Raw genomic sequence first — 27,399 nt, 5'->3', positions numbered from 1 at the left:
CTATGCTATCGTGGCAATAGTAGTGGGACCTGATTAAATGCTGGCATTGATTTAAAACTAATATTTTAGTCTATAAGGGCCTCAGGAAAAATTGTGAATGGAATAAACGATGGGTTAATATTAAAGAATTTGGTAAGTCGCCCAGAAAAATAACATATTTAAGAAGTTAAAGGCGGATTTCATTTGGCTAAAGTTAAGGAGCAATAGAGGATTGGATGCTATAGACCAGTGGTTCCCAAAGGGTGCGGAGCACCACACTGGTGCGGTGAGAGAGGATGACAAATGTGGCGGGAAGATTCAAGGACAATCAAAGAAACATTTAAACATGGTTTAAACAAGCATTGTTTTATACTTTCTGGATGTCCCATGATCATATTATAAAGTAGTTGTGTTCTATGCTATGAATCAAGCACTGCTAGGAGTTGTTTTTTTTTGTTTTTGAATGTATTTCTTATCAATAAAAAATTTGGTGTGGCGAGAGCAAATCTTTATTCCGAAAGTGCGGCCCAGTGAAAAAAGTTTGGGAACCACTGCGATAGACCATCAAATGGTTTGTAGGAGATGGCAGACCATAGCTGCAAGTTATTACGGAAAAGATGCAAAACCTAGGAGTGGTGATAATGGACGACATCAACTTTCTCCTTGTCTCTAAAGATTGAAGTTTTGTCATCAAGTTAAATGCCCCGAGCAGTCAGAACTCTTTCCGACACTAACTCTAACTCTGACACTCAGTGTTCCTGCCGGAACTAAATTCCACATTCTATCAACTTATTGATCCGACGTTCGTCGTCCGCTTTCTTCTCCATCACCTAAACCTCATCGCCATTGCCCATCCTGCACTCAGTCACTAATTTCTATTTTGTAATCCGATGGCTGGAAGCAGTGTTCCTTTTCCGCAATAAAACATAAATTGTTCTTTCGCAGACAATGCAGCAGATTATTTTTATTACATTATAAGTGAACTGCTCAGTCAATGAGATTTCTCCTTAATGACTATTTAGCACACAGTGACATTTGTTTCAATGCAGCCAGATAATTGTCCACCGAGGCTCTGTGGAAACATCTCATTGGTGCTTCACTGTCGCTGGGTCAAAATCCTGGAAGACCTTCTCTATCAGCACTGTGGGTTTCCCTACACCACAGGGATTGCAGAGGTTCAAGAGTGCAGCTCACCACTATCTTGTCAAGCGCAACTAGGAATGAGAAATGAAAATGCCAATCTAGCCAGCGAGGACAACATTCTATGAACTATTTTTTTAAAAGCAGCGATGGAAAGAAAAATGGGAACGTAGTAGAAATGGTCGAGAGCTTCAAGTTTTTAGGTGTCCAGATCAGCGACAACCTGTCCTGGCCCCTCCATGCCGATACTACAGTTGAGAAACTCTATCAATGCCTGTACATTCTCCTCTAAGTTACAAGTCTGAGGACACGTACCAACTGACTCAAGAACAGCTTCTTCACTGCTGCCATCAGAATTTTGAATGGACCTACCTCACATTAAGTTGATCTTTCTCTGCATGCTAGCTATGACTGTAACACTACATTCTGCACTCTTTCCTTTCCTTCTCTAAGAATGGTATGCTTTATTTGTATAGCGTACAAGAAACAATACTTTTCATTGTATAGTAATACATGTGACAATAATAAAATCCAATCAAAAAAACATAATTTAAGTTTCTCGTTATTCAAAATAATTTACAAGGAAGGAAACTATTGAAGAATTTGACGGCCAATATGGACTCAGAGTGAAGGAGAAATAGATGTTAGCACAGGAAAAAGCAACAATTCCTAACTATAAAAAATCTGTGAGTAGATAAAGCTGCTGATTAGGACAGCGTGGTCAAAGGATGTGCATTGGTAGAAGCTCCATTTATAACCAATCAGCAGAAGCAATTGTAAATTACACAAAATAGCTGAATGCAACCATTATCCTTCTGGAAATCCCAGCAAATGGTAACATCTTTCCTGCATCTACCCTATCCTCTAAGAATTATATAGGTCTCTTTGAATTCCTCCCTCATTTTTCCAGAGCATCCTTTCCAGATGTATCACAGCTTAGTCTGGCTCTAGTTCTGTCCAACATCGCAATAAACTACAAAGAGTTGTGACCATAGCCTCCCATCCATTGTCTCTGGCTACTCTTCCCGCTGCCCCAGTAAAGGAGTCAGCATAATGAAGATCCCCATGCACCCTGGACAAACTCTCTTTCACCTTCTTCCATCAGGAAAAAATGTATACAAAAGTTTGAGAGCAAGTATTAACCAACTCAAGAACAGTTTCTTCCCTGCTGGTATCAGACTTTTGGATGGGCTTATTAGATATTAAGCTGATTTTTTTCTTCACCCTATGTGTAACTGCAACACTATATTCTGCGCCCTATCATTTCTTCCTCCCCTGAACTCTATGAACACTACGTTTCATCTGTATAGCAAGCAAGAAACAATACTTTTATACTTTTCACTGCATTCCAACATGTGATAAAAATAAATCAAATCAAATCCTAAAAGATTAACTCCTTGTCCTCAAACTATGACCACTAGTTCTGGACATCCCAACATTATGTCTGAATTTTCCCTGTCTCATCCTGTCAGAATTTTATAAGTTTCTATAAGATCCACATGGTTGTAGATCTGAAGGTGAAGGCTACCTGAATGCATGCCACAGGCATGGCCATTTCTTTCGATGAACATTAAAGGCTGTTGGTAATGAGAATCTGGTCTTTGTCTGCATTACTACACTGGCGATGAGGACAACCTCTGTAAGTCAATAATCTTATTGGTAAGAACCAGCCATTATGCATCTTTTCAGGAAATGCGAGCCCTACTGCATCAGTGGGGAAGACCTGGCCCAATATACTGAGTGCATGCATTACTTCTACTGGGCGGCATGGTGGCCATTGTTGCCTCTCAGTATCAGGGACCTGGGTTTGACTCCTTGCTTGGGTCACTGTCTGTGCAGAGTCTGCATGTTCTTCCTATGTCTGCGTGGGTTTCATTCGGGTGCTCCAGTTTCCTCCCAGAGTCTGAAAGACGTGCTGGTTAGGGGCATTGGTCATGCTAAGTTCTCCCTCAGTGTACCCGAGCAGGTGTCGGAGTGTGGCGACTGGGGGATTTTCATGGTAACTTCAATGCAGTGTTATTTTAAGCCTACTTGTGACACTAAATAAACTAAACTAAACAACAACAAAGGAGACAAAGTCCAAAAGTGATATCACTGACAGCATGTGGGGCACCGACTTTCAGTGTGATAAAAAGTCTGTCCTGTCCAGATGTCCATGACTCAAAAAGATTTAATGAACGAGTAAACTAATTTTAATGAACTAGTAAATCCACGCAGTTAAATGAAACCACCAGGAGAAGTTTCAGGAAGAGGGAAAATGCTCACTGGCTCAGAAGAGAGCTCAGTGCAGTACTTGAGCTGACCAAGCAGGTATACCCCATTCCAGAGACAGCAACATGACAACTGAATCACATTATTACAATGAAAGTTGTCCTGATAGTGGGAGAATTACTATTGAAACACCATTCTTTGTAGATGGAGGTATACGCAGGAGCTGTATTAGAACAAAGAAAAGGACAGCTCAGGAACAGTCTGAACCAAAAACCCCTACCCTTCCAGGGACCATATCCCTCTATTCACATCCTATTTATGTATTTGTCCAGATGGCCCTTAAAAGCCACTATCATATCTGCTACCACTACCTCCCCCGTCAGCGAGTTCCAGGCACCCACCACCCTCTGTGTAAAAAAAACTTGCCTTGTACATCTCCTTTAAACATTGCCCCTTACACCTTCAGCATCTGCCTGGTATGGAGGGCATTTATCGTCATCCATAATGAATAGCCAGTAATTGTATACATGCAGAATGTCACTGTGCTGAAGTAGACCATTTAACATTGAATTTACGGACATTGTATAGGATAACACCGTAAATGAAGGTGTTAAAATGAGCGTGTTTACAATGAACGCAACTGTGCCATGCAGGAGCTGTCCACTATAAATTGTGTTTGTTCGTATTGAATGCAACAGCACTGTCCTGAGCAAAACAAAAACGTAGGGACATGAGTTGGTAATTGATGCTATGCAGACTGCTCCGCTATTCCATTAAACCATGGCTGATCATTTATCTCAAGGCCACTCACCACACTATCCCAGTGTCACTTGGTATGATCATTCTCCAAAAGAAATTACCGATTTATGTTCTGAACATGTGCAACGATGAATTTGCACAGGTCTGTGAGTATTCCACTGACTGACCACCCTTTGTGTGAAGAAATTCCTCCTCATCTCCGTCTTAAATGGCCTCCCTATTTTCCTGAGGTCGAACATTTTTCCCAGTTTTAGATGATAAGTCTGCATTGCATTAATTTTTGAAGAAGAGACAACATGAATTTGACTGTGACATTACTTAACTGTACCTTACGAGATGAAATACACAGACGTCTGTGTTAAAGTGTGTGTTCAGTCTTACAACCATTCACAACCTCAAACACCTAACCAGTGATCGCTGGGACTGAATGATTATCAGAAGCAAGAACCTGGCTGAAATTTTCTGGGAAAATTTTCATTTCCCAGCATGGTCAACATAGAGCAGCAGTGCATTGAACTGGCCACAAATGTTCAGGCAATCATATTGATACAAATAAGTGTTACTGGGATAATTCTGAAATTTCTGGATATTCCAGTTTGGAACAATGAGAGGCTTCATAAAGAAAATCAATTCCAATAAAACAAAAACACCAGAAAGCAGCAGCTGCACAAGTCTGTTCGTCATTTTAATGAAGCCAAAAGTCAAATCAACTAATTATCTCCCTAGGGGCTAGCATGAGATATAACAATGATTATTTTCAGCATGCTTTAGACCACGCTCAGAGCTTCAGATAGAAATGCACGCAATACCAAAAGATCTGGTGTTTGCTATTTACTATCCCATCCTTATGAAGAAGGGAAAGGGTTAATGTTTTTTGTATTCAATGTATTTTGTACCTAAAGGGTTAATGGATTTTGTACCTAAAAGGTTGAACTTTGTACTTAGAATGTATCACAAGCATAACCCTTCATTATGGCTAATCCCCTTGTTTATACTGCTTCTGACATTAATACAAGTTAACTTTTATTCTTATAGCAATAGATAGTCAAATGTAAATGTGAATGTGTTTGAGAGAATACCTTTTCTACAGGCTTGCATGGTAAATGTAAACGGAAGAAAGCATTACAAGATGTGGAGCATGATAACGGCCGTTTAAAGGAGGACTCCCGCTGGGCCAGCTACAATTGTGCCGGTAACTTCAAAGGAAGGGCCATGGAAGAGCAGGAAACCTCAGACTGTATCGTGACTACAGCTGCCAGAGAACTGCTGCTTCGTGATCAAGGACTTTTGTATGGACTTTGATTCATGACCAGACCAGTGTTTGTGTCGTGACTGATGCTGGGAGCCACAATGTATATATATCCCCACTTTTCTGTGTTCAGAGAGAACTTTGGCTTCCGCTTTCAAGGGGTCAAGTTCTCCTACAAGCTTGTGAGAATAAAGCCTACTCTATTTTGACTCATACCAGCCTCAGAGGTATTTTTTACCGACTACACTTGCAACAATTGGTGTTCTAGGTAAAGTATTATAGTTAGTGAGTAACTGTCGGAATCATTGCTTACCTGCATTAACTCACACATCTGCAACTCTTTTCCACATTACAAAAGCACTTGCTCACATTTTACAAGATAAATGTTACATCTCTAATGCAATGTGTTTAGTTTAAATGCTGAATTTTCTCTTCTTTTACCGAACAATCCTTTTATCAGTTAACAATTTTAGCATTTTTTTTCCAATTACCTACATAATTTTGTGATATTCGTATTTATATTGCACTCCTTTAAGATTGTTATTTCATGTCTGACCAGCATTGTTTCATTATTTGCTTGCATAATATGTCAGCTTTAAAGACATATTAAAGCTATCTTTCCGTGACAGGTACTATGTCACCACTGTAATTTTACAATTTCACCCACTTAATAGCTGACGGTGCATAAGGAATTCTGTTGTTGAACTGCAACTGGTACTTGGAATGAATAAGCAGACTATTATTCATTGTGCTATTGTCAAAGTTCATGCGGCTGAGTGACTGCACAACTATTATGGTATATATGTTGATCTATTATCACAGATTATTTTGGCTTCTGCATTCTGACACGACTGTCACCATGTCAATGAAATTGTATTGTGGTACTAGCGCTGTTCCTAGACATGATTTTTTAACATTGTTATCACGCCATATACAGAGATTTATTGCACTATTGACATTGAAGCAATGGAACAATTCCTCAAATAATTCATTAAGAGGATTGAAACATTGAATATTCTGAACTGAATCCCATGAGTTTTTTTAAGGAATATTAGGAGGCACAGAGCGGTTGACAGGTAGGTAAGCAATTTCTCTCGTTGTCCTTTAATGGATGATTGTTGTTTACCCTTAACTCACTGAGTTCAGGCTTTCCGTTCTCAGTCTCTAATATTTACTGGTTCAGCCTGCCTCTGTGCATTCAGATTTGCTGTTGTTTATGGCTCTAAGCTGATGATTGCTGAATAGAGGATTTTCTTATCTTCCAACAGACCTTTTGGTATTGCATCTTCTTTGCATATGGCAACGTCTCTGACTAGTCACACCTGCGCAACTGTTTCAACAATGAGAAGCTCCATAAGTAGTGGCATGACTTGTATGTCGTGTACAAGTTTCTTATTTCAAATATCAGCTACTGTTTAAGTTTGATCATTTACCCAGACAGGGCTGTGCAACATGGAGGAAGTGCTGAATTGTAGAAGCGGTTTTGTCAACGTGAGACAACATCATCTGACTGTTCCAATGAATCAGCATAACCTCCAGTGATTTGGTGGCGACGTCCTATTTATCCCTGAATAATATCTACAATGTCCCAGCAAGTCAGAGAAATACCAATTGTCCATTGCTTCCCATCTGTTGAGGATATTTCTGAATCAATCTGCTGCTAAATTTTCTAAAAGCAAATAATTTTACTGTGTTGTAGGTAAAAAATACCTCTGAGACTAGTCTGAGTCAAAATACAATAAGGCTCTATTCTCACAAGCTTGCGGGAGAACCTGACCCCTGAAAGTGGAAGCCAAAGTTCTCTCAAAACACAGAAAAGTGGGGATATATATATACAGCATGGCTCCCAATACTAGTCACGACTCAAAAGTACAATTCACAACTGCTGGTCACGAAGCAAATTCCAGACCAGTTATAAATCAAAAGTACAATTCACAGCTTCTGGTCACGAAGCAAACTCCGGTTTCCCCTTTGAAGTTACCGGCGCAATTGCAGCTGTCCCAGCAGGGAGTCTTCCTGTCAAACGGCCGTATCGCACTCCACATCATGCAATTGCTTTCTTTCCTCAAACTACACACAAGCTTGTAGAAAAGGTAAGACTTTACAATTAACATTCACATTGACTGTCTATCATTATAAGAATAAGAGTTTAAAGAATGAATAACTTGTATTAATGTCAGGAGTAGTATAAACAAGGGGAGATTAGCCACAATGAAGGGTTATGTTGGTGATACATTCTAAGTACAAAGTTCAACCTTTTAGGTACAAAATACATTAACCCTTTCCCTTTAGGTACAAAATACATTAACCCTTTCCCTTTAGGTACAAAATACATTAACCCTTTCCCTTCTTCAATCCCCCCCTTTTGGTCGGAGCCAAGTTCAAACATGGCCCCATGACCAACTCAGAACCAAACGATACCAGCATATGGGCCTTCCTCCTTCATCAGGAAGTCTGCCCCCTCTGCCTGTACACTTGCACTCGGCATAATTCAAACGGTGACTGTTTGACAACAAGTGTTCAATAATGCCATACCAACACAACAAACGATAACAATGACAATTAATACAATCAACCCATGCATCAGGTATGATCCCCACGACCCAAACCATTTCCCCAGCCATCCCGGAGGGTTATAATTATGATATTGGCTCCCTTCACCTTGTATTGTCTTCGCTACTCGTTCGATATGATCTGCCAAACGAGTTATATTTTCCAAATCATGTGCAGCATTTGGATTCAATTTTCGCGCACGTTCCTCCCTGGAAAGCCAACACATAATCAAGTGTCAATCGGTTCTGTAAAGCAACAGTCCGGATAGCTATAACCTCGGCTGATACTTCAGAGATGGCTGTGCTCACCTCCTCAAACCTATCTCTAGTTTCATTCGCAATTCTCTCCAAGGTCGAGGCCATATGTATAAATTCCTGTGCTGCTTTTGCTGTCCCATAAAGTGGGAAAGCTATCATAAAGAACCCTTCTGTCTCACTAATGGTGAATATAGGGTACTACATATACTAAATAACACGATCCTGCCCAATCCCAAGGAAGCCATGGATAGGCATTGTTTCCACAGACACAACAGGTACCATTATATGCAGTCATGCTGCTCATATAAGTAGAGGAGAGGCTGACCAGGACATCAGCAGTAGGGCAATGGATTGTAATCTGTTGCACCAAAGCCCAGGCACCACTGGTGACATTAATCTGCTGGGTACAGTAGCTACGGCCAATAAGTATGGTTCCGTTTCTTACCAAGCAGATAGATCCCCCCTTGTTGGTTTTTCACAACATGCCTGATGGGGTTTTAAATGTCACTTTCCTTGTCCTGTCTTGGATTCCATTCTGATTCAAAATCCCCTCTACCATTTCCGGAGTTGACAAAGGGATAGGGAATAAAGGACTTTCCCCCCTTTCCTCTGTGCATGGGAATATGTAAGCAGACCCAGCACTTGCTCAAATTTGACTGTAATGCAAACAAGTGAGACATATACATGAAAGTGTTCATGTGATGGGATCTGATTTTAGAGGATTGGTACAATGATCGCTTGGATCGGCCAAATCTCGTGTTGATGTGCACATCCTCTCGGGCCCTCTGCTGTTGCCAGGTACAGGTTCATCCCGGTCCCTCAGCTAAACACCGAAAATTCTAGTTACATCAAGTTACATTGCATGGAAGACCCCAATCACCTCGCCCCTCCAACAGAGTTGGCAACATGGCATGGTTAAGGAATCCCGAGGAGCGATCCCTATGGGTTACCTCCCAGGGACCTATTCCATGTGTCGGAAGGTTACAATAGACAGAGCCATCGTTACAGAGATGCTTGCAATGCTCTGTCCCCAAGTCTACACAATTCCATCTATACTTCCCCTCTGTAACTAACAGGGCAAGGATCGTGAGAGGCAGCAAGAAAATCATCCTATCACTTAACTAATAACCCGCGCGACCGTTATACAATGGTTCAAAGGCTATACCGCCCGCGCGCAACTTTCTGCGAACCCGTTCAGCTTGCTTGGAGGTCAACCGTCTCACATATCTGTGAATTAAGCACACTACACAATTTTTAACCTCATAGGGACCCTTCCATTTAGGGGCGATCCCAGGTTTGTCAAGTAGTGCTTACTAGGACGCAACTTCCCGCCCATCAGGGAGCATTTCAAGTTCTCTCTCTCTGTGTCTCTTTGTTCCGGATTGTCTTTTACCAATTTGCACATCCCTTTTAGTTGGGTGCTTAGTTCCAAACATATCTCCTGAATTCATCTTTTAGTGAACCTACATCATCGCCCATTCTGTCATTAATTCCTAAGAGGTTAATCCGGTTGTCCGGTTTGTGGTTACTCTTAATCTCATTAGTATAGTGGACCTCTGTCCACATTTTCCTGATGTCTGTATGGCTTTAGCTAGTACATTATACAGTTAACTACACATTCCCCCTTCCATAGGAAAAGCTTAGTGTGAATTAAATAACACTTTACACTGGCTTTTTGGCTGCAGTTGGACATCCATTCATTTGTATATAATCTCATCAAAAGACATCGCTTTCCCCATTAAATCACATGCCATATAGCTCCAATCTTTATATGATGTACTCTTACACTATATCTAATTTAATCATTTGTATGGCGAGGAAAACAGGAAGCTCCTACAGAATGATGTTTTATCAACACACAACATATAATATATAACCATATTATACAAAATTGGTGAAGGCTTTTCGGGATTTGATTTTATTCTCGTGTCTATATGACAGTGCTATACTGTATAAAAAATAATCAAGCGCCAGTTGTATCATACCACTTTACACATTAAAACCGTAATATCCAAACCCTTTTAATTCAAGCTGTTTCCATTTTTGAGCTCCAGATCAAACCCCGGCACTCGAGGAAAACAACAGGTGCCAAATCAAAACCAAAGTAGGTACAATACATACTAGTTAATTAATCAGAAACATTTTGGTTTGATTTTAACTGGCTAGATTTTAAGCTTTGCAGTATTTTATAATTAGAAAACTTTGAACAATAGATAGCACATAAAATTCCAACGGCAGTACATAATTTTAACCAGTTTACAGAATATTAAACTATCAGACATTCGTAAATCGCTATATCGTGCGGACCTTAATACTGCATTCTAAATGGGCAATTTGCATTGGCAACTAAGATTTAATTGATTAATCTCCTGATGGAACTTGGAATAAGCAGAATTATGATTCATTTCACTCACTTAATATATTTTAAACTGACTCATAGACAGTACATTTATCTCATTCTTTTGTTCTTGCTTATCTACTTTTCCATAAAATGACTTATTTTATAAGTGTGTGGTGGTTCATTTTGGCAGGTTGAATTGGATGAAAGAATATAATATTAAGGGTAAGACGCTTGGCAGTGAGGAAGATCAGAAGGATCTTGGGGTTCGGATTCACAGGACGCTCAAAGCAGCGTCGCAGGTAGAGGCTGTGGTTAAGAAGGCGTATGGAATACTGGCCTTCATCAATAGAGGAACTGAGTTTAGAAATCGGGAGATAATGCTGCAGCTGTATAGGACCCTGGTCAGACCCCACCTGGAGTACTGTGCCCAGTTCTGGTCGCCTCATTACAGAAAGGATGTGGAAGCCATAGAAAGGGTGCAGAGGAGATTTACAAGGATGTTGCCTGGAGTAGGTGGCATGCCTTATGAGGATAGGTTGAGAGAGCTAGGTCTTCTCTCCTCGGAGAAGCGAAGGATGAGAGGTGACCTAATAGAGGTGTATAAGATGTTGAGAGGTATTGATAGAGTGGATTCTCAGAGGCTTTTACCCAGGGCTGAAATGGTTGCCACAAGAGGTCACAGGATTAGGGTGCTGGGGAGTAGGTACAGAGGAGATGTTAGGGGTAAGTTTTTCACTCAGAGGGTGGTGGGTGCATGGAATTGGCTGCCGGTAGTGGTGGTGGAGGCGGATTCGATAGGGTCTTTTAAGAGACTTTTGGATAAGTTCATGGAAGTTAGTAAGATAGAGGGTTATAGGTAAGCCTAGAAGGTAGGGACATGTTCGGCGCAACTTGTGGGCCAAAGGGCTTGTTTGTGCTGTAACTTTTCTATGTTCTATGTTCTTCTCCCAATTTCTCAACTAACTCTCTCATAATCTTCACTTTAAGACAAAGGGGAGAGCACATGGTTCCCTCCAAGGTTTAAATCCTTCCTTAACAAAATTCAAACACAGGTTTAATCAAAATTCAAATTGGCTATTTCAAACTTCAATTTATGTACCTCGATTTTGAAATTTCAATTTACTTTCCAATTTTATTTAAACTCTGTATCAAACCCACTGTTGTAAAATCACAACTGGGGAAAACACCAAAGCAAACAACTTTGTTAAACACACACATAGACACATATGGAAGCTTCCAACATTCATTCAAACTTAACATCAACTGAGATGTAAGTAAAACATTTTTAAAAATACAGAACGTGGATTAAGACAGTCACTTTTATTCTTCTTTCTTCTGTTGTGGGCAAAGTTTTGGAAAGGATTATAAGAGAGGATTTATAATCATCTAGAAAGGAATAATTTGATTAGGGATAGTCAACACGGTTTTGTGAAGGGTAGGTCGTGCCTCACAAACCTTATTGAGTTCTTTGAGAAGGTGACCAAAGAGGTGGATGAGGGTAAAGCAGTTGATGTGGTATATATGGATTTCAGTAAAGCATTTGATAAGGTTCCCCACGGTAAGCTATTGCAGAAGATACAGAGGCATGGGATTGAGGGTGATTTAGCGGTATGGATCAGGAATTGGCTAGCTGTAAGAAGACAGAGGGTGGTGGTTGATGGGAAAAGTTCACCCTGGAGTTCAGTTACTGGTGGTGTACCGCAGGGATCTGTTTTGGGCCACTGCTGTTTGTCATTTTTATAAATGACCTGGATGAGGGCGTAGAAGGATGTGTTAGTAAATTTGCGGATGACACTAAAGTCGGTGGAGTTGTGGACAGTGCAGAAGGTTGTTGCAGGTTACAGAGGGACATAGATAAGCTGAGAGGTGGCAAATGGAGTTCAATGCGGAAAAGTGTAAGGTGATTCACTTTGGAAGGAGTAACAGGAATACAGAGTACTGGGCTAATGGTAAGATACTTGGTAGTGTGGATGAACAGAGAGATCTCGGTGTCCATGTGCATAGATCCCTGAAAGTTGGCACCCAAGTTGATAGGGTTGTTAAGAAGGCATACGAGTGTTAGCTTTTATTGGTAGAGGGATTGAGTTTCGGAGCCAGGAGGTCATGTTGCAGCTGTACAAAACTCTGGCGCGGCCACACTTGGAGTATTGCGTACAGTTCTGGTCGCCGCATTATAGGAAGGATGTGGATGCATTGGAAAGGATGCAGAGGAGATTTACCAGGATGTTGCCTGGTATGGTGGGAAGGTCTTATGAGGAAAGGCTGAGGGACTTGAGGTTGTTTTCGTTAGAGAGAAGGTTAAGAGGTGACTTAATAGAGGCATACAAGATGATCAGAGGATTAGATAGGGTGGATAGTGAGAGCCTTTTTCCTCAGATGGTGATAGCTAGCAAGAGGGGACATAGCTTTAAATTGAGGGGTGATAGATATAAGAAAGATGTTAGAGGTAGGTTCTTCACTCAGAGAGTGGTAAGGGCGTGGAATGCCCTGCCTGCAACAGTAGTGGACTTGCCAACATTAAGGGCATTTAAATGGTCATTGGATAAACATATGGATGATATTGGAATAGTGTAGGTTAGATGGGCTTTAGATTGGTTTCACTGTTCGGCGCAACATCGAGGGCCGAAGGGCCTGTACTGCGCTGTAAGGTTCTATGTTCTGTGTTCTAAAACTGTGCACAATAGTCCAGGTGCGGCCTCACCAATGTCTTGTATAGTTGCAACAGTACTTCCTTACCTTTATATTCTATTCCTTTAGCTATAAATGCCAACATTCCATTCACTTTCTTTATTTTCTGCTGTACCTGCATGCTATTTTTCTATGACTCTTGGACGAGGACACCCAGATGCCTCTGCACCGGAGCAACCTGAATTCTCTCCCCATTTAGAGAATAAGTCGCCTTCCCGTTTTTCTGACCAAAATGCATGACCTCATACTTATCCACGTTAAACTCCATTCACCATCTTTTCGCCCAGTCTCCTAACCTATCTATATCCATTTGTAGGGTTCCTATTTCCTCATTGAAACTTACTGCCCACCTATCTTTGTGTCATTTGCAAATTTGGCTATAGAGCCTTCTATCCCTGTATCAAAGTTGTTAATATAGATTGTAAATAGCTGGGGCCCAAGGACCGAACCCTCTGGCACCCCACTAGTTATTTCTTGCCATCCAGAAAAAAAAATCATTTGTCCTGACTCTCTGTCTTCTGTCCATCAGCCAGTGACCTATCCAAGCTAATAAATTACCCCCAAGCCCATGTGATCTAACCTTGTAAATTAACCTTTTGCGCAGCACCTTATCAAATATCTTCCAGAAGTCCAGATATACTACATCTACAGAATCCCCATCATCCATTTTGCTTGTTACATCATCGAAGAACTCTAGCAAATTAGTCAAATATGATTTGCCCTTCATAAAACCATGCTGACTCTGATGGAGAGTGTTTTGACTTTCCAAATGTTCTGATATTTCTTCCTTGATAATTGATTCCAACACTTTCCCACCAACCGATGTTAAACTGACTGGTCTGTAATTTCCCACATTTTGACCCCCCTTTTTTTTGAATAAGCATTTATTAGCATTTTTCCAATCCATTGGAACCTTTCCAGTGTCCAGTGAATTTTGGAATATTATAACCAATGGATCCACTATCTCCGCCGTCACTTCCTTTAATACGCTAGGATGTAGGCCATCAGGGCCAGGGACTTGTCTGCCCTCAATCCCAATAGTTTGCTGAGTACCTTTCCCTATCGATGTTGATTGTTCTAAGTTTTACTCTTTCTATCACCTCTGACTTGCCCATTCCTATAAGAATGGTACTAGTGTCCTCCACCGTGAAAATTGAGGCAAAATATTGATTTAGCATCTCTGCCATTTCAGTGTTCCCCACTATTAACTCTCCGGTTTCATCTTCCACCTTAGCGAATCTCTTCCCTTTTATATACTGAGAGAAGCTTTCGCTAGCCTTTTTGATATTTTGTGCTAGTTTTCTTTTGTAATTTACTTTCGTTCTTTTTATTTTTTTTAGAATCCCTTTGTTTATGTTTGAAAGTTCCCCAATCTTCCAGCTTTCCACTGGCCTTTGCAATATGGCATAGCTTAGTTTCTGTCTTTATATTGTCCTTGACCTCCTTGTTTAGCCATGGATATTTTTTACCCCTGGTCCCACAAGTTACCAGATTGATTCAGCTCAATGTCACAAGCTGTTTTTCTGGGTTCTCTCTCACTACCTTTTTTCTGTTTTAAATCAATTTGTGGAGATGCCGGCGTTGGACTGGGGTAAACACAGTAAGAGTTTTAACAACACCAGGTTAAAGTCCAACAGGTTTATTTGGTAGCAAATACCATTAGCTTTCGGAGCGCTGCTCCTTCGTCAGAGCAGCGCTCCAAAAGCTAATGGTATTTGCTACCAAATAAACCTGTTGGACTTTAACCTGGTGTTGTTAAAACTCTTACCCTGTGAAATTGATTTAAACACAGTATCAGAAGGGGATATCACATCAGGACCTGACAGAGTTGTCTGATTGATTGTAACCTGCAAGTCATTGGATATTAAACAGGGAAGGGAAAAGCACTGTTCACAATGGGGGGAAACCTTACATGTGTTCTGCGTTTGGACAAGAATTCAGACAATCTTCTGGCCTGTCAAACACAAATGCAGTCACGCTGGGGAGATGATGTGCAAATGTGGAGACTGCAGGAAGGGATTCAAATACCCGAGTGACCTGTAAAAACATCAACACAGTCACACTGGGGAGAGACCTTTCACGTGCCCCACATGCGGGAAGACATTCACTCAGTCACCTAACCTGCTGAGACACCAGTGAGTTCACATTGGAGAGAGGCCGTTCACCTGTCCCCAGTGTGGGAAGGGATTCAATTAGTCATCCCAACTGCTATCACACCAGCGAGTTCACACTGACGAGAAACCTTTTAAATGCCCAGAATGTGGGAAATGCTTCCAAAGTTCCAGGGAACTGATGTCTCATCAACAGGTTCACACGGATGAGAAACCATTCAATTGCTCTAACTATGGCTCTGGGTTCAAGACATCATCTGAGCTCACTGTACAACAGTGAGTTCACACTGGGGAGAGATCATTCATCTGCTCCAAGTGTGGCAAAGGATTCAGTCAGTTATCCAATCTGGTGAGACATCAGTGAGTTCACAACTAGCTACATCATGCTGTTTTGCTGTTATTCAATTTAGATCAGATCCATGTTTCTTGGGGTCAGTTTCTGCTGATGTCCACCAACTCCAACTCAGTTCTAGGTGTTAATATTCTGAATAAAAATCAAATAAATCTGCTTCGTGTAAGCTACCATGTGTGTCAAGGCTTTATAATATCTCTGAACCAAGTTTGTTCATTTTGAAGGTCCCTCCCTCTCTCCTGCCTCCTCTATTCTCATTTCCAACAACAAGTGTAAGGAGCTGATGAAGCTTCTTTGTCACTAAGAATGAAACAATTTGATCAGCTGCCTTTCCTGCTTCTATCCCTTCCACTAGCCCCCTGGACATATCAGGAAGCATAGTGGAGGGAATCTTCTCTCCCACTTCAATGGGGATGAAGTAGAAATGGTATAGAGCTTCAAGTTTTTAGATTTCCACATCACCAAAAACCTGTCCTGGTCCCCCCATGATGGCGCAGAGCAGTAGCCACACCAAGCTGTGATACAACCAGAAAGAATTCTTTCTATGGTGCATCTGTAAAAATTGGTGAGAGTCGTCCTGGACATGCCAAATTTCCTTAGCCTTCTGAGAAAATAGAGGCATTGGTGGGCTTTCTTAACTATAGTGTTGGCATGGGGGGACCAGGACAGGTTGTTGGTGTTCTGGACACTTGAATACTTGAAGCTCTCGACCATTTCTACTTCATCCCCATTGATATAGACAGGGGGTCCTCCACTACGCTTCCTGAAGTCGATGATTATCTCCTTCATATTGTTGACATTGAGAAATTATTGTCGTCATACGATAAAGAAAGGAAAGATAGATTATGAAACTAAACTAGCTCTAAACATAAAAATAGTAAAAGTTTTTACAAATATATAAAAAGTGGCTAGAGTGAATGTTGGACCCTTGGAGGACGAGAGGGGGGATTTAATAGTGGAAAAATAGGAAATGGCTGAGACTTTAAATAGGTTTTTTGTGTCGGTCTTCACGGTGGAAGACACAAATAGTTTACCGAATATTAACGATCGAGTGTTGGTAGGAGGAGAGATACTCAATACAATTATTGTTACGAGAGAGGCAGTGCTTGGTAGACTAATGGGACTGAAGGTGGACAAGTCCCCGGGCCCGGATGGAATGCATCCCAGGGTACTGAAAGAAATGTCAGAGGTAATAGCGGATGCGTTAGTGGTTATTTATCAAAATTCACTGGACTCTGGGGTAGTGCCAGCTGATTGGAAAACGGCTAATGTTACGCCGTTGTTTAAAAAAGGAAGTAGACAAAAGGCGGGTAACTACAGGCCGGTTAGCTTAACGTCTGTAGTTGGGAAAATGCTGGAATCCATCATTAAAGAAGAAATAGCAGGCCATCTGGATAAGAATGGTTCGATCAAGCAGACGCAGCATGGATTCATGAGAGGAAAGTCATGTTTGACGAACTTACTGGATTTTTATGAAGATGTGACTAGTGCGGTTGACGGAGGGGAACCGGTAGATGTGGTGGTTTTGGATTTCCAAAAGGCATTTGATAAGGTGCCTCACAAAAGGTTGCTGCAGAAGATTGGGGCACACGGAGTTGGGGGTAGGGTGTTAGCGTGGATTGGGGATTGGCTATCCAACAGGAAGCAGAGAGTTGGAATAAATGGGTGCTTTTCTGGTTGGCAGATGGTGACTAGTGGCGTGCCGCAGGGATCGGTGCTGCGGCCTCAACTGTTTACTATTTACATAGATGATCTGGAGGAGGGGACTGAGTGTAGGATAACAAAGTTTGCTGATGACACGGAGATAAGTGGGAAGGTGAATTACGTGGAGGAAGCGGAAGGTCTGCAGAGAAATTTGAATAGGCTGAGTGAGTGGACGAGGATTTGGCATATGGAGTATAACGTTGGCAAATGCGAGGTTATTCACTTTGGAAGAAATAATAGCAAATTGGATTATTATTTCAATGGAAAAAAATTACAACATGCTACTGTGCAAAGGAACTTGGGGGTCCTTGTGCATGAGTCGCAAAAACTCAGTCTGCAAGGGGCGGCACGGTAGCACAGTGGTTAGCACTGCTGCTTCACAGCTCCAGGGTCCCAGGTTCGATTCCCGGCTCGGGTCACTGTCTGTGTGAAGTTTGCACATTCTCCTCGTGTCTGCGTGGGTTTCCTCCGGGTGCTCCGGTTTCCTCCCACAGTCCAAAGATGTGCGGGTTAGGTTGATTGGCCAGGTTAAAAAAAACAATTGCCCCTTAGAATCCTGAGATGCGTAGGTTAGAGGGCTTAGCGGGTAAATATGTGGGGGGAGGGCCTGGGTGGGATTGTGGTCGGTGCAGACTCGATGGGCCAAATGGCCTCCTTCTGCACTGTAGGGTTTCTATGATTTCTATGAAGTACAACAGGTGATCAAGAAGGCAAATGGGATGTTGGCATTTATCGCGAGGGGGATAGAATATAAAAGCAGAGAAGTCTTGCTGCATCTGTACAAGGCATTGGTGAGACCGCAGCTGGAATACTGTGTGCAGTTTTGGTTCCCTTATTTGCGAAAGGATATATTGGCCTTGGAGGGAGTGCAGAGAAGGTTCACCAGATTGATACCGGAGATGAGGGGTGTAGATTATGAGGAGAGATTGAGCAGATTAGGTTTGTACTCATTGGAGTTTAGAAGGCTGAGGGGTGATCTTATAGAGGCATATACGATAATGAAGGGGCTGGATAGGGTAGAAGTGGAGATATTCTTTCCACTTAGAACGGAAACCAGAACTAGAGGGCACAGCCTCAAAATAAAGGGGGGTCAGTTTAGGACAGAGTTGAGGAAGAACTTCTTCTCTCAGAGGGTGGTGAATCTCTGGAATTCTCTGCCCACTGAAGTGGTGGAGGCTACCTCATTGAATATGTTTAAGTCACGGATAGATGGATTCCTGATCGGTAGGGGAATTAAGGGTTATGGGGAGCAGGCGGGTAAGTGGAACTGATTCGCTTCAGATCAGCCATGATCTTATTGAATGGCGGGGCAGGCTCGAGGGGCTAGATGGCCTACTCCTGCTCCTATTTCTTATGTTCTTATGTTCATACCAGTTCACCAGATTCTCTATCGCTTTCCTGTACTCCGTAATGTTTTGTCTGCATAGGATGCAAGAAACAATACTTTTCACTTTAAATAAAATCAAATATGGTTTCTAAAATTGCCCCTTCTCTGAGCCCTGAACCCACATCTTTCTTTATTATATCTCCCCTCCTCATTCACGCCCTCTCTGTGCTCATCCTGTCCACGAGACCCATCTCCTGTTCCATTGATTTTTTCTCCACTGAACTGATCACCCTAGGCCACCAGGTTCACTGATATTTTCAATGGTTCTCTCTGTTCAGGTACCATTCCGCTCTCTTTCAAATCTTTCATTGATGATCTGCCATCATCACCTCCTCAAAAAAAAACTTGACCCAATATCCTTGCAAATCCCCTCCCCAATCTCCAACTTCTTTTTCTCTCCCATGTCCTGCTCATCTTCCAAATCCATGCCCAACTTTCCGGGAAGTCCATGTTTGAATCCTGCAAGAAGATTTGTGTCCCTGTCACAGTATTGAAGCAGCTCTTCTCAAAGTCACAATTTCAATGCAACGTGAGTGTGACTCAGGTAAACTCTCCCTCATTGTCCATCTCACTCTGTCAGCCACACCTCTCACACTGACACCTCACAATGCCCGGCTGATTGACGGCAGCTCCGGACCAATACGAAGAGAGGGGGCAGCAACTGCTGGTCCTTCAAACAATCGGAGTGAATGAGGGCGGGACCGGAAGTGGAGTATGCGCACTGTGAATTTGACGATGGAGATGCTTGTTACTGGGATGCGTCCTCGGTGAGGGAAATAAATGGCTGTGAGCAGGAGCTATGGATCCGGCGAGTGAACGGAAAGGCTTTGTAACCATATTGTGTAAGTTACAAAGTCCCGAAAATCCTCTTCCCGGTCCCCGATTACCCGGAGCCGGCCGCAGTTTCTTTTCCCAAAACCCGTGCACGTTCACCATTTTTCCAGTGGGCGACGCGCGATAGAGCGCATGCGCCGCGGCCATGTTTGTCAGGGGCAATGGGCACCTGCGTGGTCGCCATATTTGTGAGGAGCAATGTTCTTCACCCTTTTCAATGTGAACAACTTGTCCATCAAACTGCTCCATCAACATGTGAACAGTCTGGTTCCGCTCGGACAGTTGTCAGGGAGAGGGATGGAGTCAATGGTCAGGGAGTGGAGTTTGCAGTGGGAACGGATGACAATGACTTAAGTCTTCCCAAAATTTAAATGCAGTAAATTTCTACTCAGCCAGTTCTGAATGTCAGACCAATCAGTTCCTCTCCAAGTATGACTTCAAGGTGATGGTTTTCACATACACCTGCTCCGCTGGTCGTTCTAGGTGGTGGAGGGTGAGGATTTTGGAGATTCTCTCATAGTTCTGGTTGTGTTCTGCATGAAGTACAATTGAGCACTATGTCAGCAGACTGGTATCGCAGAATCTCAAGAGTGCAGAGGCAGGCCATTCAGCCTGCTCTGACCCAGACCCTATTCCTGTAACCACATGATGACTATCTCCTTTGTCCTGTTGATATCGAGGGAGAGATTACTGCAGTCGCACCAATTCACCAGATTCTCTATCTCTTTCCTGTTCTAAGTCTCGCCATTGTTTGAGATCTGACCCACAACAGAAGAGAGAATTTTGTGAATTTCTATCTGGACTCACACTGATGGCTTTTGAAACTCCTTTTACAGGGGATTAAAAGGGGAGCATTTACACACACAAAACTCAAACCAAGGGGAATCTTTCTATGTTCTCAATTAATATCCTGGACTGATACTGACTGTATTTTTGCAGGATATGTAATGAAGACTGGAAACTCAATTCAAACACCACGTCAATATCTAACAAGAGTCACTCGATCCATCAGGACCTGAATGTCAGTGGATTTTGAATATGGAAGAAAACAACACTGTTCACATTGTGGAGAAACCGTGGAAATGCGTAGACTGTGGGAAGGGATTCAATTATCCCTCTGGCCTGAAAACTCATCGACGCACTCACACTGGGGAGAGGCCGATCATCTGCCCCAAGTGTGGGAAGGGGTTCACTCAGTCATCTGCTCTGCAGAAACACCTGCGGGTTCACTCTGGGGAGAGACCATTCACCTGCTCTGATTGTGGGAAGGGATTCACTCAGTCATCCCATCTGCAGACGCATAAGAGAGTTCACACGGGGGAGAGACCATTCACCTGCTCCGAGTGTGGGATGGGGTTCATTAATTTGACAAACCTGCAGACACACAAGAGACACCACATTCAGGAGAAGTCGTTTATCTGCTCCAAGTGTGGGAAAGAATTCACTCGGTCATTTGACCTGCTGACACACCAGCAAGTTCATACTGGGGAGAAACCGTACATCTGTACCGAGTGTGGGAAGAGATTCGCTCGGTCATCCTACCTACTGAGACACCAGCATGTTCACACACCCAAGACCCTGTTTATATGTACCGACTGTGGGAAGACCTATGGAAGTTCGCAGGACCTGAAGTCCCATCAAGGTATTCACACTGATGTGAGACCATTTGGATGCCCTCACTGTGAGGCACGGTTCAGGCGATCAAATGACCTCCTGGTACACCAACGCAGCCACACTGGAGAGAGGCCATTCACCTGTTCTGTTTGTGGGAAGGGCTTCACTCAGTCATCTAACCTACTGAGACACCAGCAAGTTCACACTAGGGAAAGGGCTGCTCAATTGCCCTGACGTTGGTTTAATTAACTGAGACACCATCACGTTCATACTTCTGAGAGACCAGTCAGCTATTGTGTGTGTGGGGGCGGGGATTCACTCAGTAATTTCCGCTACTAAGACACTATCGAGTTCACATGTAATTACACTGACTGGATTTTGCTGTTAATCATTATCAGGAATACACCACAGGGACTGCAGCACTTCAAGAAGGCAGGTCAGCACCACCTCCTAGGGATAGACAATGAATGCTGTCCTAACCAATGATGCCCAACAAAAGACTGAACCACGTACAGTGGAGTCAGTCTATTTGTTTCTGGAGTTTGCAGGCACTTTCCTGTCTAATTAAACAATTATATAATATGGTATTTGTAGATCAGAGACAGAAGTACAGATAATTGCAATCAGTTTGATTCCCATATTCTTCCGTTCTCCGGCATTCTGTCTGCTGCGATAACAAATTTGATGAAGGCAGATCTTCAGTTTAAATTGTCCCCATGCTGTCAGTGGAAAGAGTTAACATCTCTGCTTGTTTGTAAAAGAGTGAAGCAAAAATCCTCAAATGCACATCGGGCGGCACGGTAGCACAGTGGTTAGCACTGCTGCTTCACAGCTCCAGGGTCCCGGGTTCGATTCCCGGCTCAGGTCACTGTCTGTGTGGAGTTTGCACATTCTCCTCGTGTCTGCGTGGGTTTCCTCCGGGTGCTCCGGTTTCCTCCCACATCCAAAGATGTGTAGGTTAGGTTGATTGGCCAGGTTAAAAATTGCCCCTTAGAATCCTGGGATGCGTAGGTTAGAGGGATTAGTGGGTAAATATGTGGGGGTAAGGCCTGGGTGGGATTGTGGTCGGTGCAGACTCGATGGGCCGAATGGCCTCCTTCTGCATTGTAGGGTTTCTATGATTTCTATGACTGTGTCAACTTTATTTTCAGATCAAAGATGGACCAAACACCATTCTCATCTTTGTTTTCAACAATTCTTTTGGTATTTTTCTCAGCTTTGCCCAAATGTTTTCTTTTAAATTTCTTAAGGCATCTTTCAGAATCATTACGCTTGAACTGAAGAAAAATGAGACTAGCATAATTAACTTCCACTGGTAAACAGATGCTTCAATCACCTGAGACTAAAAAGAGTTGAAGAGGGTGGAGGTTCACACAGCTTGTGAGCTGTGAAACATAACCTCAAGGCTGAAGCTTATCTTCAGGGAATGAAACATTTTGGTGCATGGAATTCATACTGAAAGCTTTACTTTCACTCAGTTTCACTTTTCTCAGCACAGAAGCTGGCAGCATTTTAGATTAAATCCCAATTGTAGATTTATCTTGTAGCTGGTGTATGGAGAAGATCATGTCCACTGTAGATCAGCCAGCACAGAAACCACACTGTGCTTCTGGGCACACTTGGGCTGTGAATAGATGGAGTCTTGCCTGAACCTAGTGAAGGTCTTCACAGTGATGCTAAGGAGTGAGATGTCCTGTAGTCGTTGCAATCTCCTCTGTCACCGTTGTTTCTTCTAGAATGCTTTTTGTGTCACACATCTCCTGTGGAATGGATCCTACCCTCCAGCAGAGGAGGAAGCGGAGGTGATGAAGGTGTGGTAGTAGATGGGGCTTTCTGGGCTGGAGCAGTTCAACTGGAATTCCATCCTTGCCGGGTGCCTTTCTGCTCGCTCAGCGATCAATGGCCTTTTCCAGCTCAAGTGATGAGGCTTCCTCGCCCAACTTAACCATGGAAGGAAGCTGCAGAAGAACGTCAGAGACTGGGAGATGTCTGTCTCATGGGAGTAAAGTTCACAACAATGTTCAACCCAGTGGGACATCTGTTTATTCAATTGGTGAGTAATTCACTACCAGTTTCAGGGAGGTAACATTACTGATGGTAGCACCAAACACGTTCTTGTTCCTGTAATTCACAGCGCATAGATTTTGGTTGTCACAGGCAGTGACTGTACTCAATGTCACTCAGTGTATATGTAGTTTAATTGTATTGCTGGAGACCTATATCTAAGCAATGTTTTCAATGTGTATATCAGTGTTTGACAGAATGTGGTCCCCAATATAAACATCGATCATTGGATTCCACAGCAATGAGATCAGGTTCTGGAATATTCCAACTGAACTTCAGATTCTGAGAATAATCTATAATTTACAAAATATTCACCATCCACTCCTTGCTGCTGTAGGTGTTACAAATCAGTGATTATTTTGGAAATTATTTCTATGAAACACCTATCACTGTTCATGCTGTCTTTATGCTTGACGTGCAATTGTATTGTGTGTAATTCTTATGTTCTGTGAATTGTATGCTCTGAGTTTCTGTCATGTCATGTTTCATCCACAGTTCAAGGAACCATTTGTATATTTCATCACTTATTGCAACTGATTTTTTGCGAATTTGGCGCACTGAATATTTTACACAATAAATATTAGTGATGCATTATATTGATTGAACATCTGCAGTTCACTATCTGAACTGAATCCAAATATCTGATCAGAAATACGTTTTGCAGGTATTGATTTTATGGTTCATAGAAACCCGACAGTGCAGAAGGAGGCCATTCGGCCCATCGAGTCTGCACCGACCACAATCCCACCCCACATATTTACCCGCTAAGCCCTCTAACCTACGCATCTCAGGACTCTAAGGGGCAATTTTTAACCTGGCCAATCAACCTAACCCGCACATCTTTGGACTGTGGGAGGAAACCGGAGCACCCGGAGGAAACCCACGCAGACACAAGGAGAATGTGCAAACTCCACACAGACAGTGACCCGAGCCAGGAATCGAACCTGGGACCCTGGAGCTGTGAAGCAGCAGTGCTAACCACTGTGCTACCGTGCCGCCCCATATATTTGTATATTTCATCACTTGATGGATATCTGATGAATATGTTCTATGGAAATCAGAGTTGATTATATAGATCATGAATAATTCTCATATTAGAGAAAACATCTGATAATGATTCAGTTCCGGGCAACTATCTTCCTTCCAACCATCTCCCACTTTGCCCTAGAATCACTGAATCCAGATAGTCAGGCAAGGATTTAAACTGGAATCATTGTTTGAGAATAGTTCTTCCCCTCGCCAGCCATTGGCCCCATTCCTGTTTCTATTGTTATAATGATGTGGAGATACCAGCGTTGGACTGTGGTAAGCACAGTAAGAAGTCTCACAACACCAGGTTAAAGTCCAACAGGTTTATTTAGCAGCACAAGCTTTTGGAGCGCTGCTCCTTCACCAGGTGAGTGAGGACTTGTGTTCACAAACAGGGCATACACAGACACACCCTCAATTTACAAGATAATGCGAGTCTTTACAGGTAATCATGTCTTAAAGGTACAGACAATGTGAGTGGAGAGAGGGCAAAGGTTGATCCCCTGAGAACTAATGCCGAAACACCCAAAGAGGAGTACCTAGCCTTATAATCTGTAAAAGTTGTGTGAAATGGTGTGACCTGCGCTTCAGCAACTCTTCATATTTGAATACAAAATAAATCCCTGACACTCACTCTAAAATCAACCCATAACAATTCATTTATCGAACAGTGAACAAATTTACTAAACTTAACAAACTGAATAAATCCCTTCTATTAACTATTCCCAAATAAAACAAGATTCTAATGGAATGCTGTTCAAATAAATATAATTCCTACTCATTTACAAAAAAGAAATGAATTTAGTCACTCTCTAAATTACAACCAGGTTTTGTGTCTTCCGGAATATTCTAGGCCTTCTCTGTTGATTCTTCTGCCTGGAACTTCTTTGTTCTTTGATACCTTTGCTATCTAGATGGTGCTTTGAGCTGTAAGCTGTGGCAGTTGCTCTCTCATTTTTGTCCCACTGCCCCTCTTCTTTTATACGCATGATGACATATGATTATTTCCCACATTAGGATTGGTCCTAGGTTGTCCAAACCATCAGATTTAAATTTAATAGGTTCTTGGTATCTAAGTGCCTAATTCAAACTGATTGTCTAAATTCAAAAGCCTGTTATCTTGGTAACACTGCTGCTTAGCCTTTCAATACAAATGTTTCAGTTTGGAACTCTGTGTACTGCTTTTTTTTTAACCCTCTAAGCACAGAAAAAGCACCACCTTTTAAAGGAACCATGCAATGCTCTCTCCCTGACATTTTACAATTTTACAAACACCAATCTACAATTACTCTCCCCAACTTCACAACACTATCCACAGACCTCATTTCCCTCCCTTGTCTCAGAATTGCAGATAATTATTCATCTCACTCTGCACCACTTTGTGACAGAGTTCCATTTATTGTCTATCCAGGGGTAAGCGGGGAAGCTGGTGATGAGTCGTCTTGCTGAACTGAATTATTCCTTCTGCTGATGGTACTTCCACCCGGAGTTACGGAATTCCTGAACTCTGACTGATGAAGGGAGGGGATATTTATCCAAGTCAGGATGGTGGTTAGTGATGGTGCATCTCACAACATTGCAGCTCTACTCCTTGTCGTTGTAAGGGTCACAGTGCAGGGAGGTGCTGTCGAAGTAACCTGCGTGTTTTGGTGCAGTCAATTCTGCAGATGTACTTCGTACATCCACAGAGAAGGAGGTGGCAGTGAATAGATTTTCATAGACAGGCACTGGTGAAACAAAAATCTATTCCATCTTGGAAGGTGATTGTGTTTATTATCCTGCTGAAATGCCCAAAAGAGTACTGAGTATTCCCTCATATTTCAGGCATCAGAATTCCAGTTGTTTGATAGGTTTGTAAGAATCAGACATTAAAATTCCTCTGAGTCCTATTGAAATGATGCCTTCCTATGGACCATGATGTGTTTTATCATCGGGTGTTTCAGGTCGAGCCCAAGATGAACAAAGAAAACTACAGCCCAGGAACAGGCCCTTCGGCTCTCCAATCCTGCACCGACCATACTGCCTGACTTAACTAAAACCCCCTACGCTTCCGGGGACCATATCCCTCCATTCCCATCCTATTCATGTACTTGTCAAGATGCCCCTTAAAAGGCACTACCGTATCCGCTTCCACTACCTCCCCCGGCAACAAGTTCCAGGCACCCACTACTCTCTGTGTAAAATATCTGCCTCGTACATCTCCTTTAAACCTTGCCCCTCGCACCTTAAACCTATGCCCCCGAGTAATTGACTCTTCCACCCTGGGAAAAATTCTGACTATCCACTCTGTCCATGCCCCTCGTAATCTTGTAGACTTCTTTCAGGTCTCCCCTCAACCTCCGTCAGTCCAGTGAGAACAAACCAAGTTTCTCCAACCTCGCCTCATAGCTAATGCCCTCCATACCAGGCAACATCCTGGTAAATCTTTTCTGTACCCTCTCCAAAGCCTCCACATCCTTCTGGTAGTGTGGCGACCAGAATTGAACACTATATTCCAAGTGCGGCCTCACTAAGGTTCTATAAAGCGTCAACATGACTTGCCAATTTTTAAACTCAATACCCCAGCCGATGAAGGCAAGCATGCCATATGTCTTCTTGACTACCTTCTCCACCTGCATTGCCACTTTCAGTGACCTGTGTACTTGTACACCCAGATCCCTTTGCCTATCAATACTCCTAACGGTTCTGCCATTTACTGTATATTTCCTATCTGTATTAGACCTTCCAAAATGCATTATCTCACATTTGTCCGGATTAAACTCCATCTGCCATCTCTCCGCCCAAGTCTCCAACTGATCTATATCCTGCTGTATCCTCTGATGGTCCTCATTGCTATCCGCAAATCCACCAACCTTTGTGTCGTCCGCAAACTTACTAATCAATCCAGTTACATTTTCCTCCAAATCATTTATATATATTACAAACAGCAAAGGTCCCAGCACTGATCCCAGAGGACAGCACTTGTCACAGCCCTCCATTCAGAAATGCACCCTTCCACTGGTACCCTCTGTCTTCTTTGACCGAGCCAGTTTTGTATCCACCTTGCTAGCTCACCTCTGATCCCATGTGACTTCACCTTCTGCACCAGTCTGCCAAGAGGGACCTTGTCAACGGTCTTACTGAAGTC

The 27,399-nt window shown here is 42.6% G+C and overlaps 1 protein-coding gene across 1 annotated transcript; it reads left to right on the top strand.

Annotated features, from left to right (window-relative positions):
* Nucleotides 1-3,455: 3,455 nt before the first annotated feature.
* Nucleotides 3,456-26,646, top strand: LOC144502022 (uncharacterized). Its single transcript, XM_078226037.1, has 5 exons — nucleotides 3,456-3,540; nucleotides 5,180-5,281; nucleotides 15,570-15,637; nucleotides 20,778-21,207; nucleotides 22,916-26,646. Exons 1-5 carry the CDS (start codon nucleotides 3,456-3,458, stop codon nucleotides 23,122-23,124), a joined length of 894 nt encoding a protein of 297 aa, XP_078082163.1. The 3' UTR covers nucleotides 23,125-26,646.
* The last annotated feature ends 753 nt before the right edge of the window (nucleotides 26,647-27,399 follow it).

Source organism: Mustelus asterias, chromosome 12 (genome assembly GCF_964213995.1).
Source record: "Mustelus asterias chromosome 12, sMusAst1.hap1.1, whole genome shotgun sequence".
Classification (NCBI taxonomy): Eukaryota; Metazoa; Chordata; class Chondrichthyes; order Carcharhiniformes; family Triakidae; genus Mustelus; species Mustelus asterias.
Note: the sequence above shows the minus strand (reverse complement) of the source record. Positions and strands in the feature narration are given on the sequence as shown.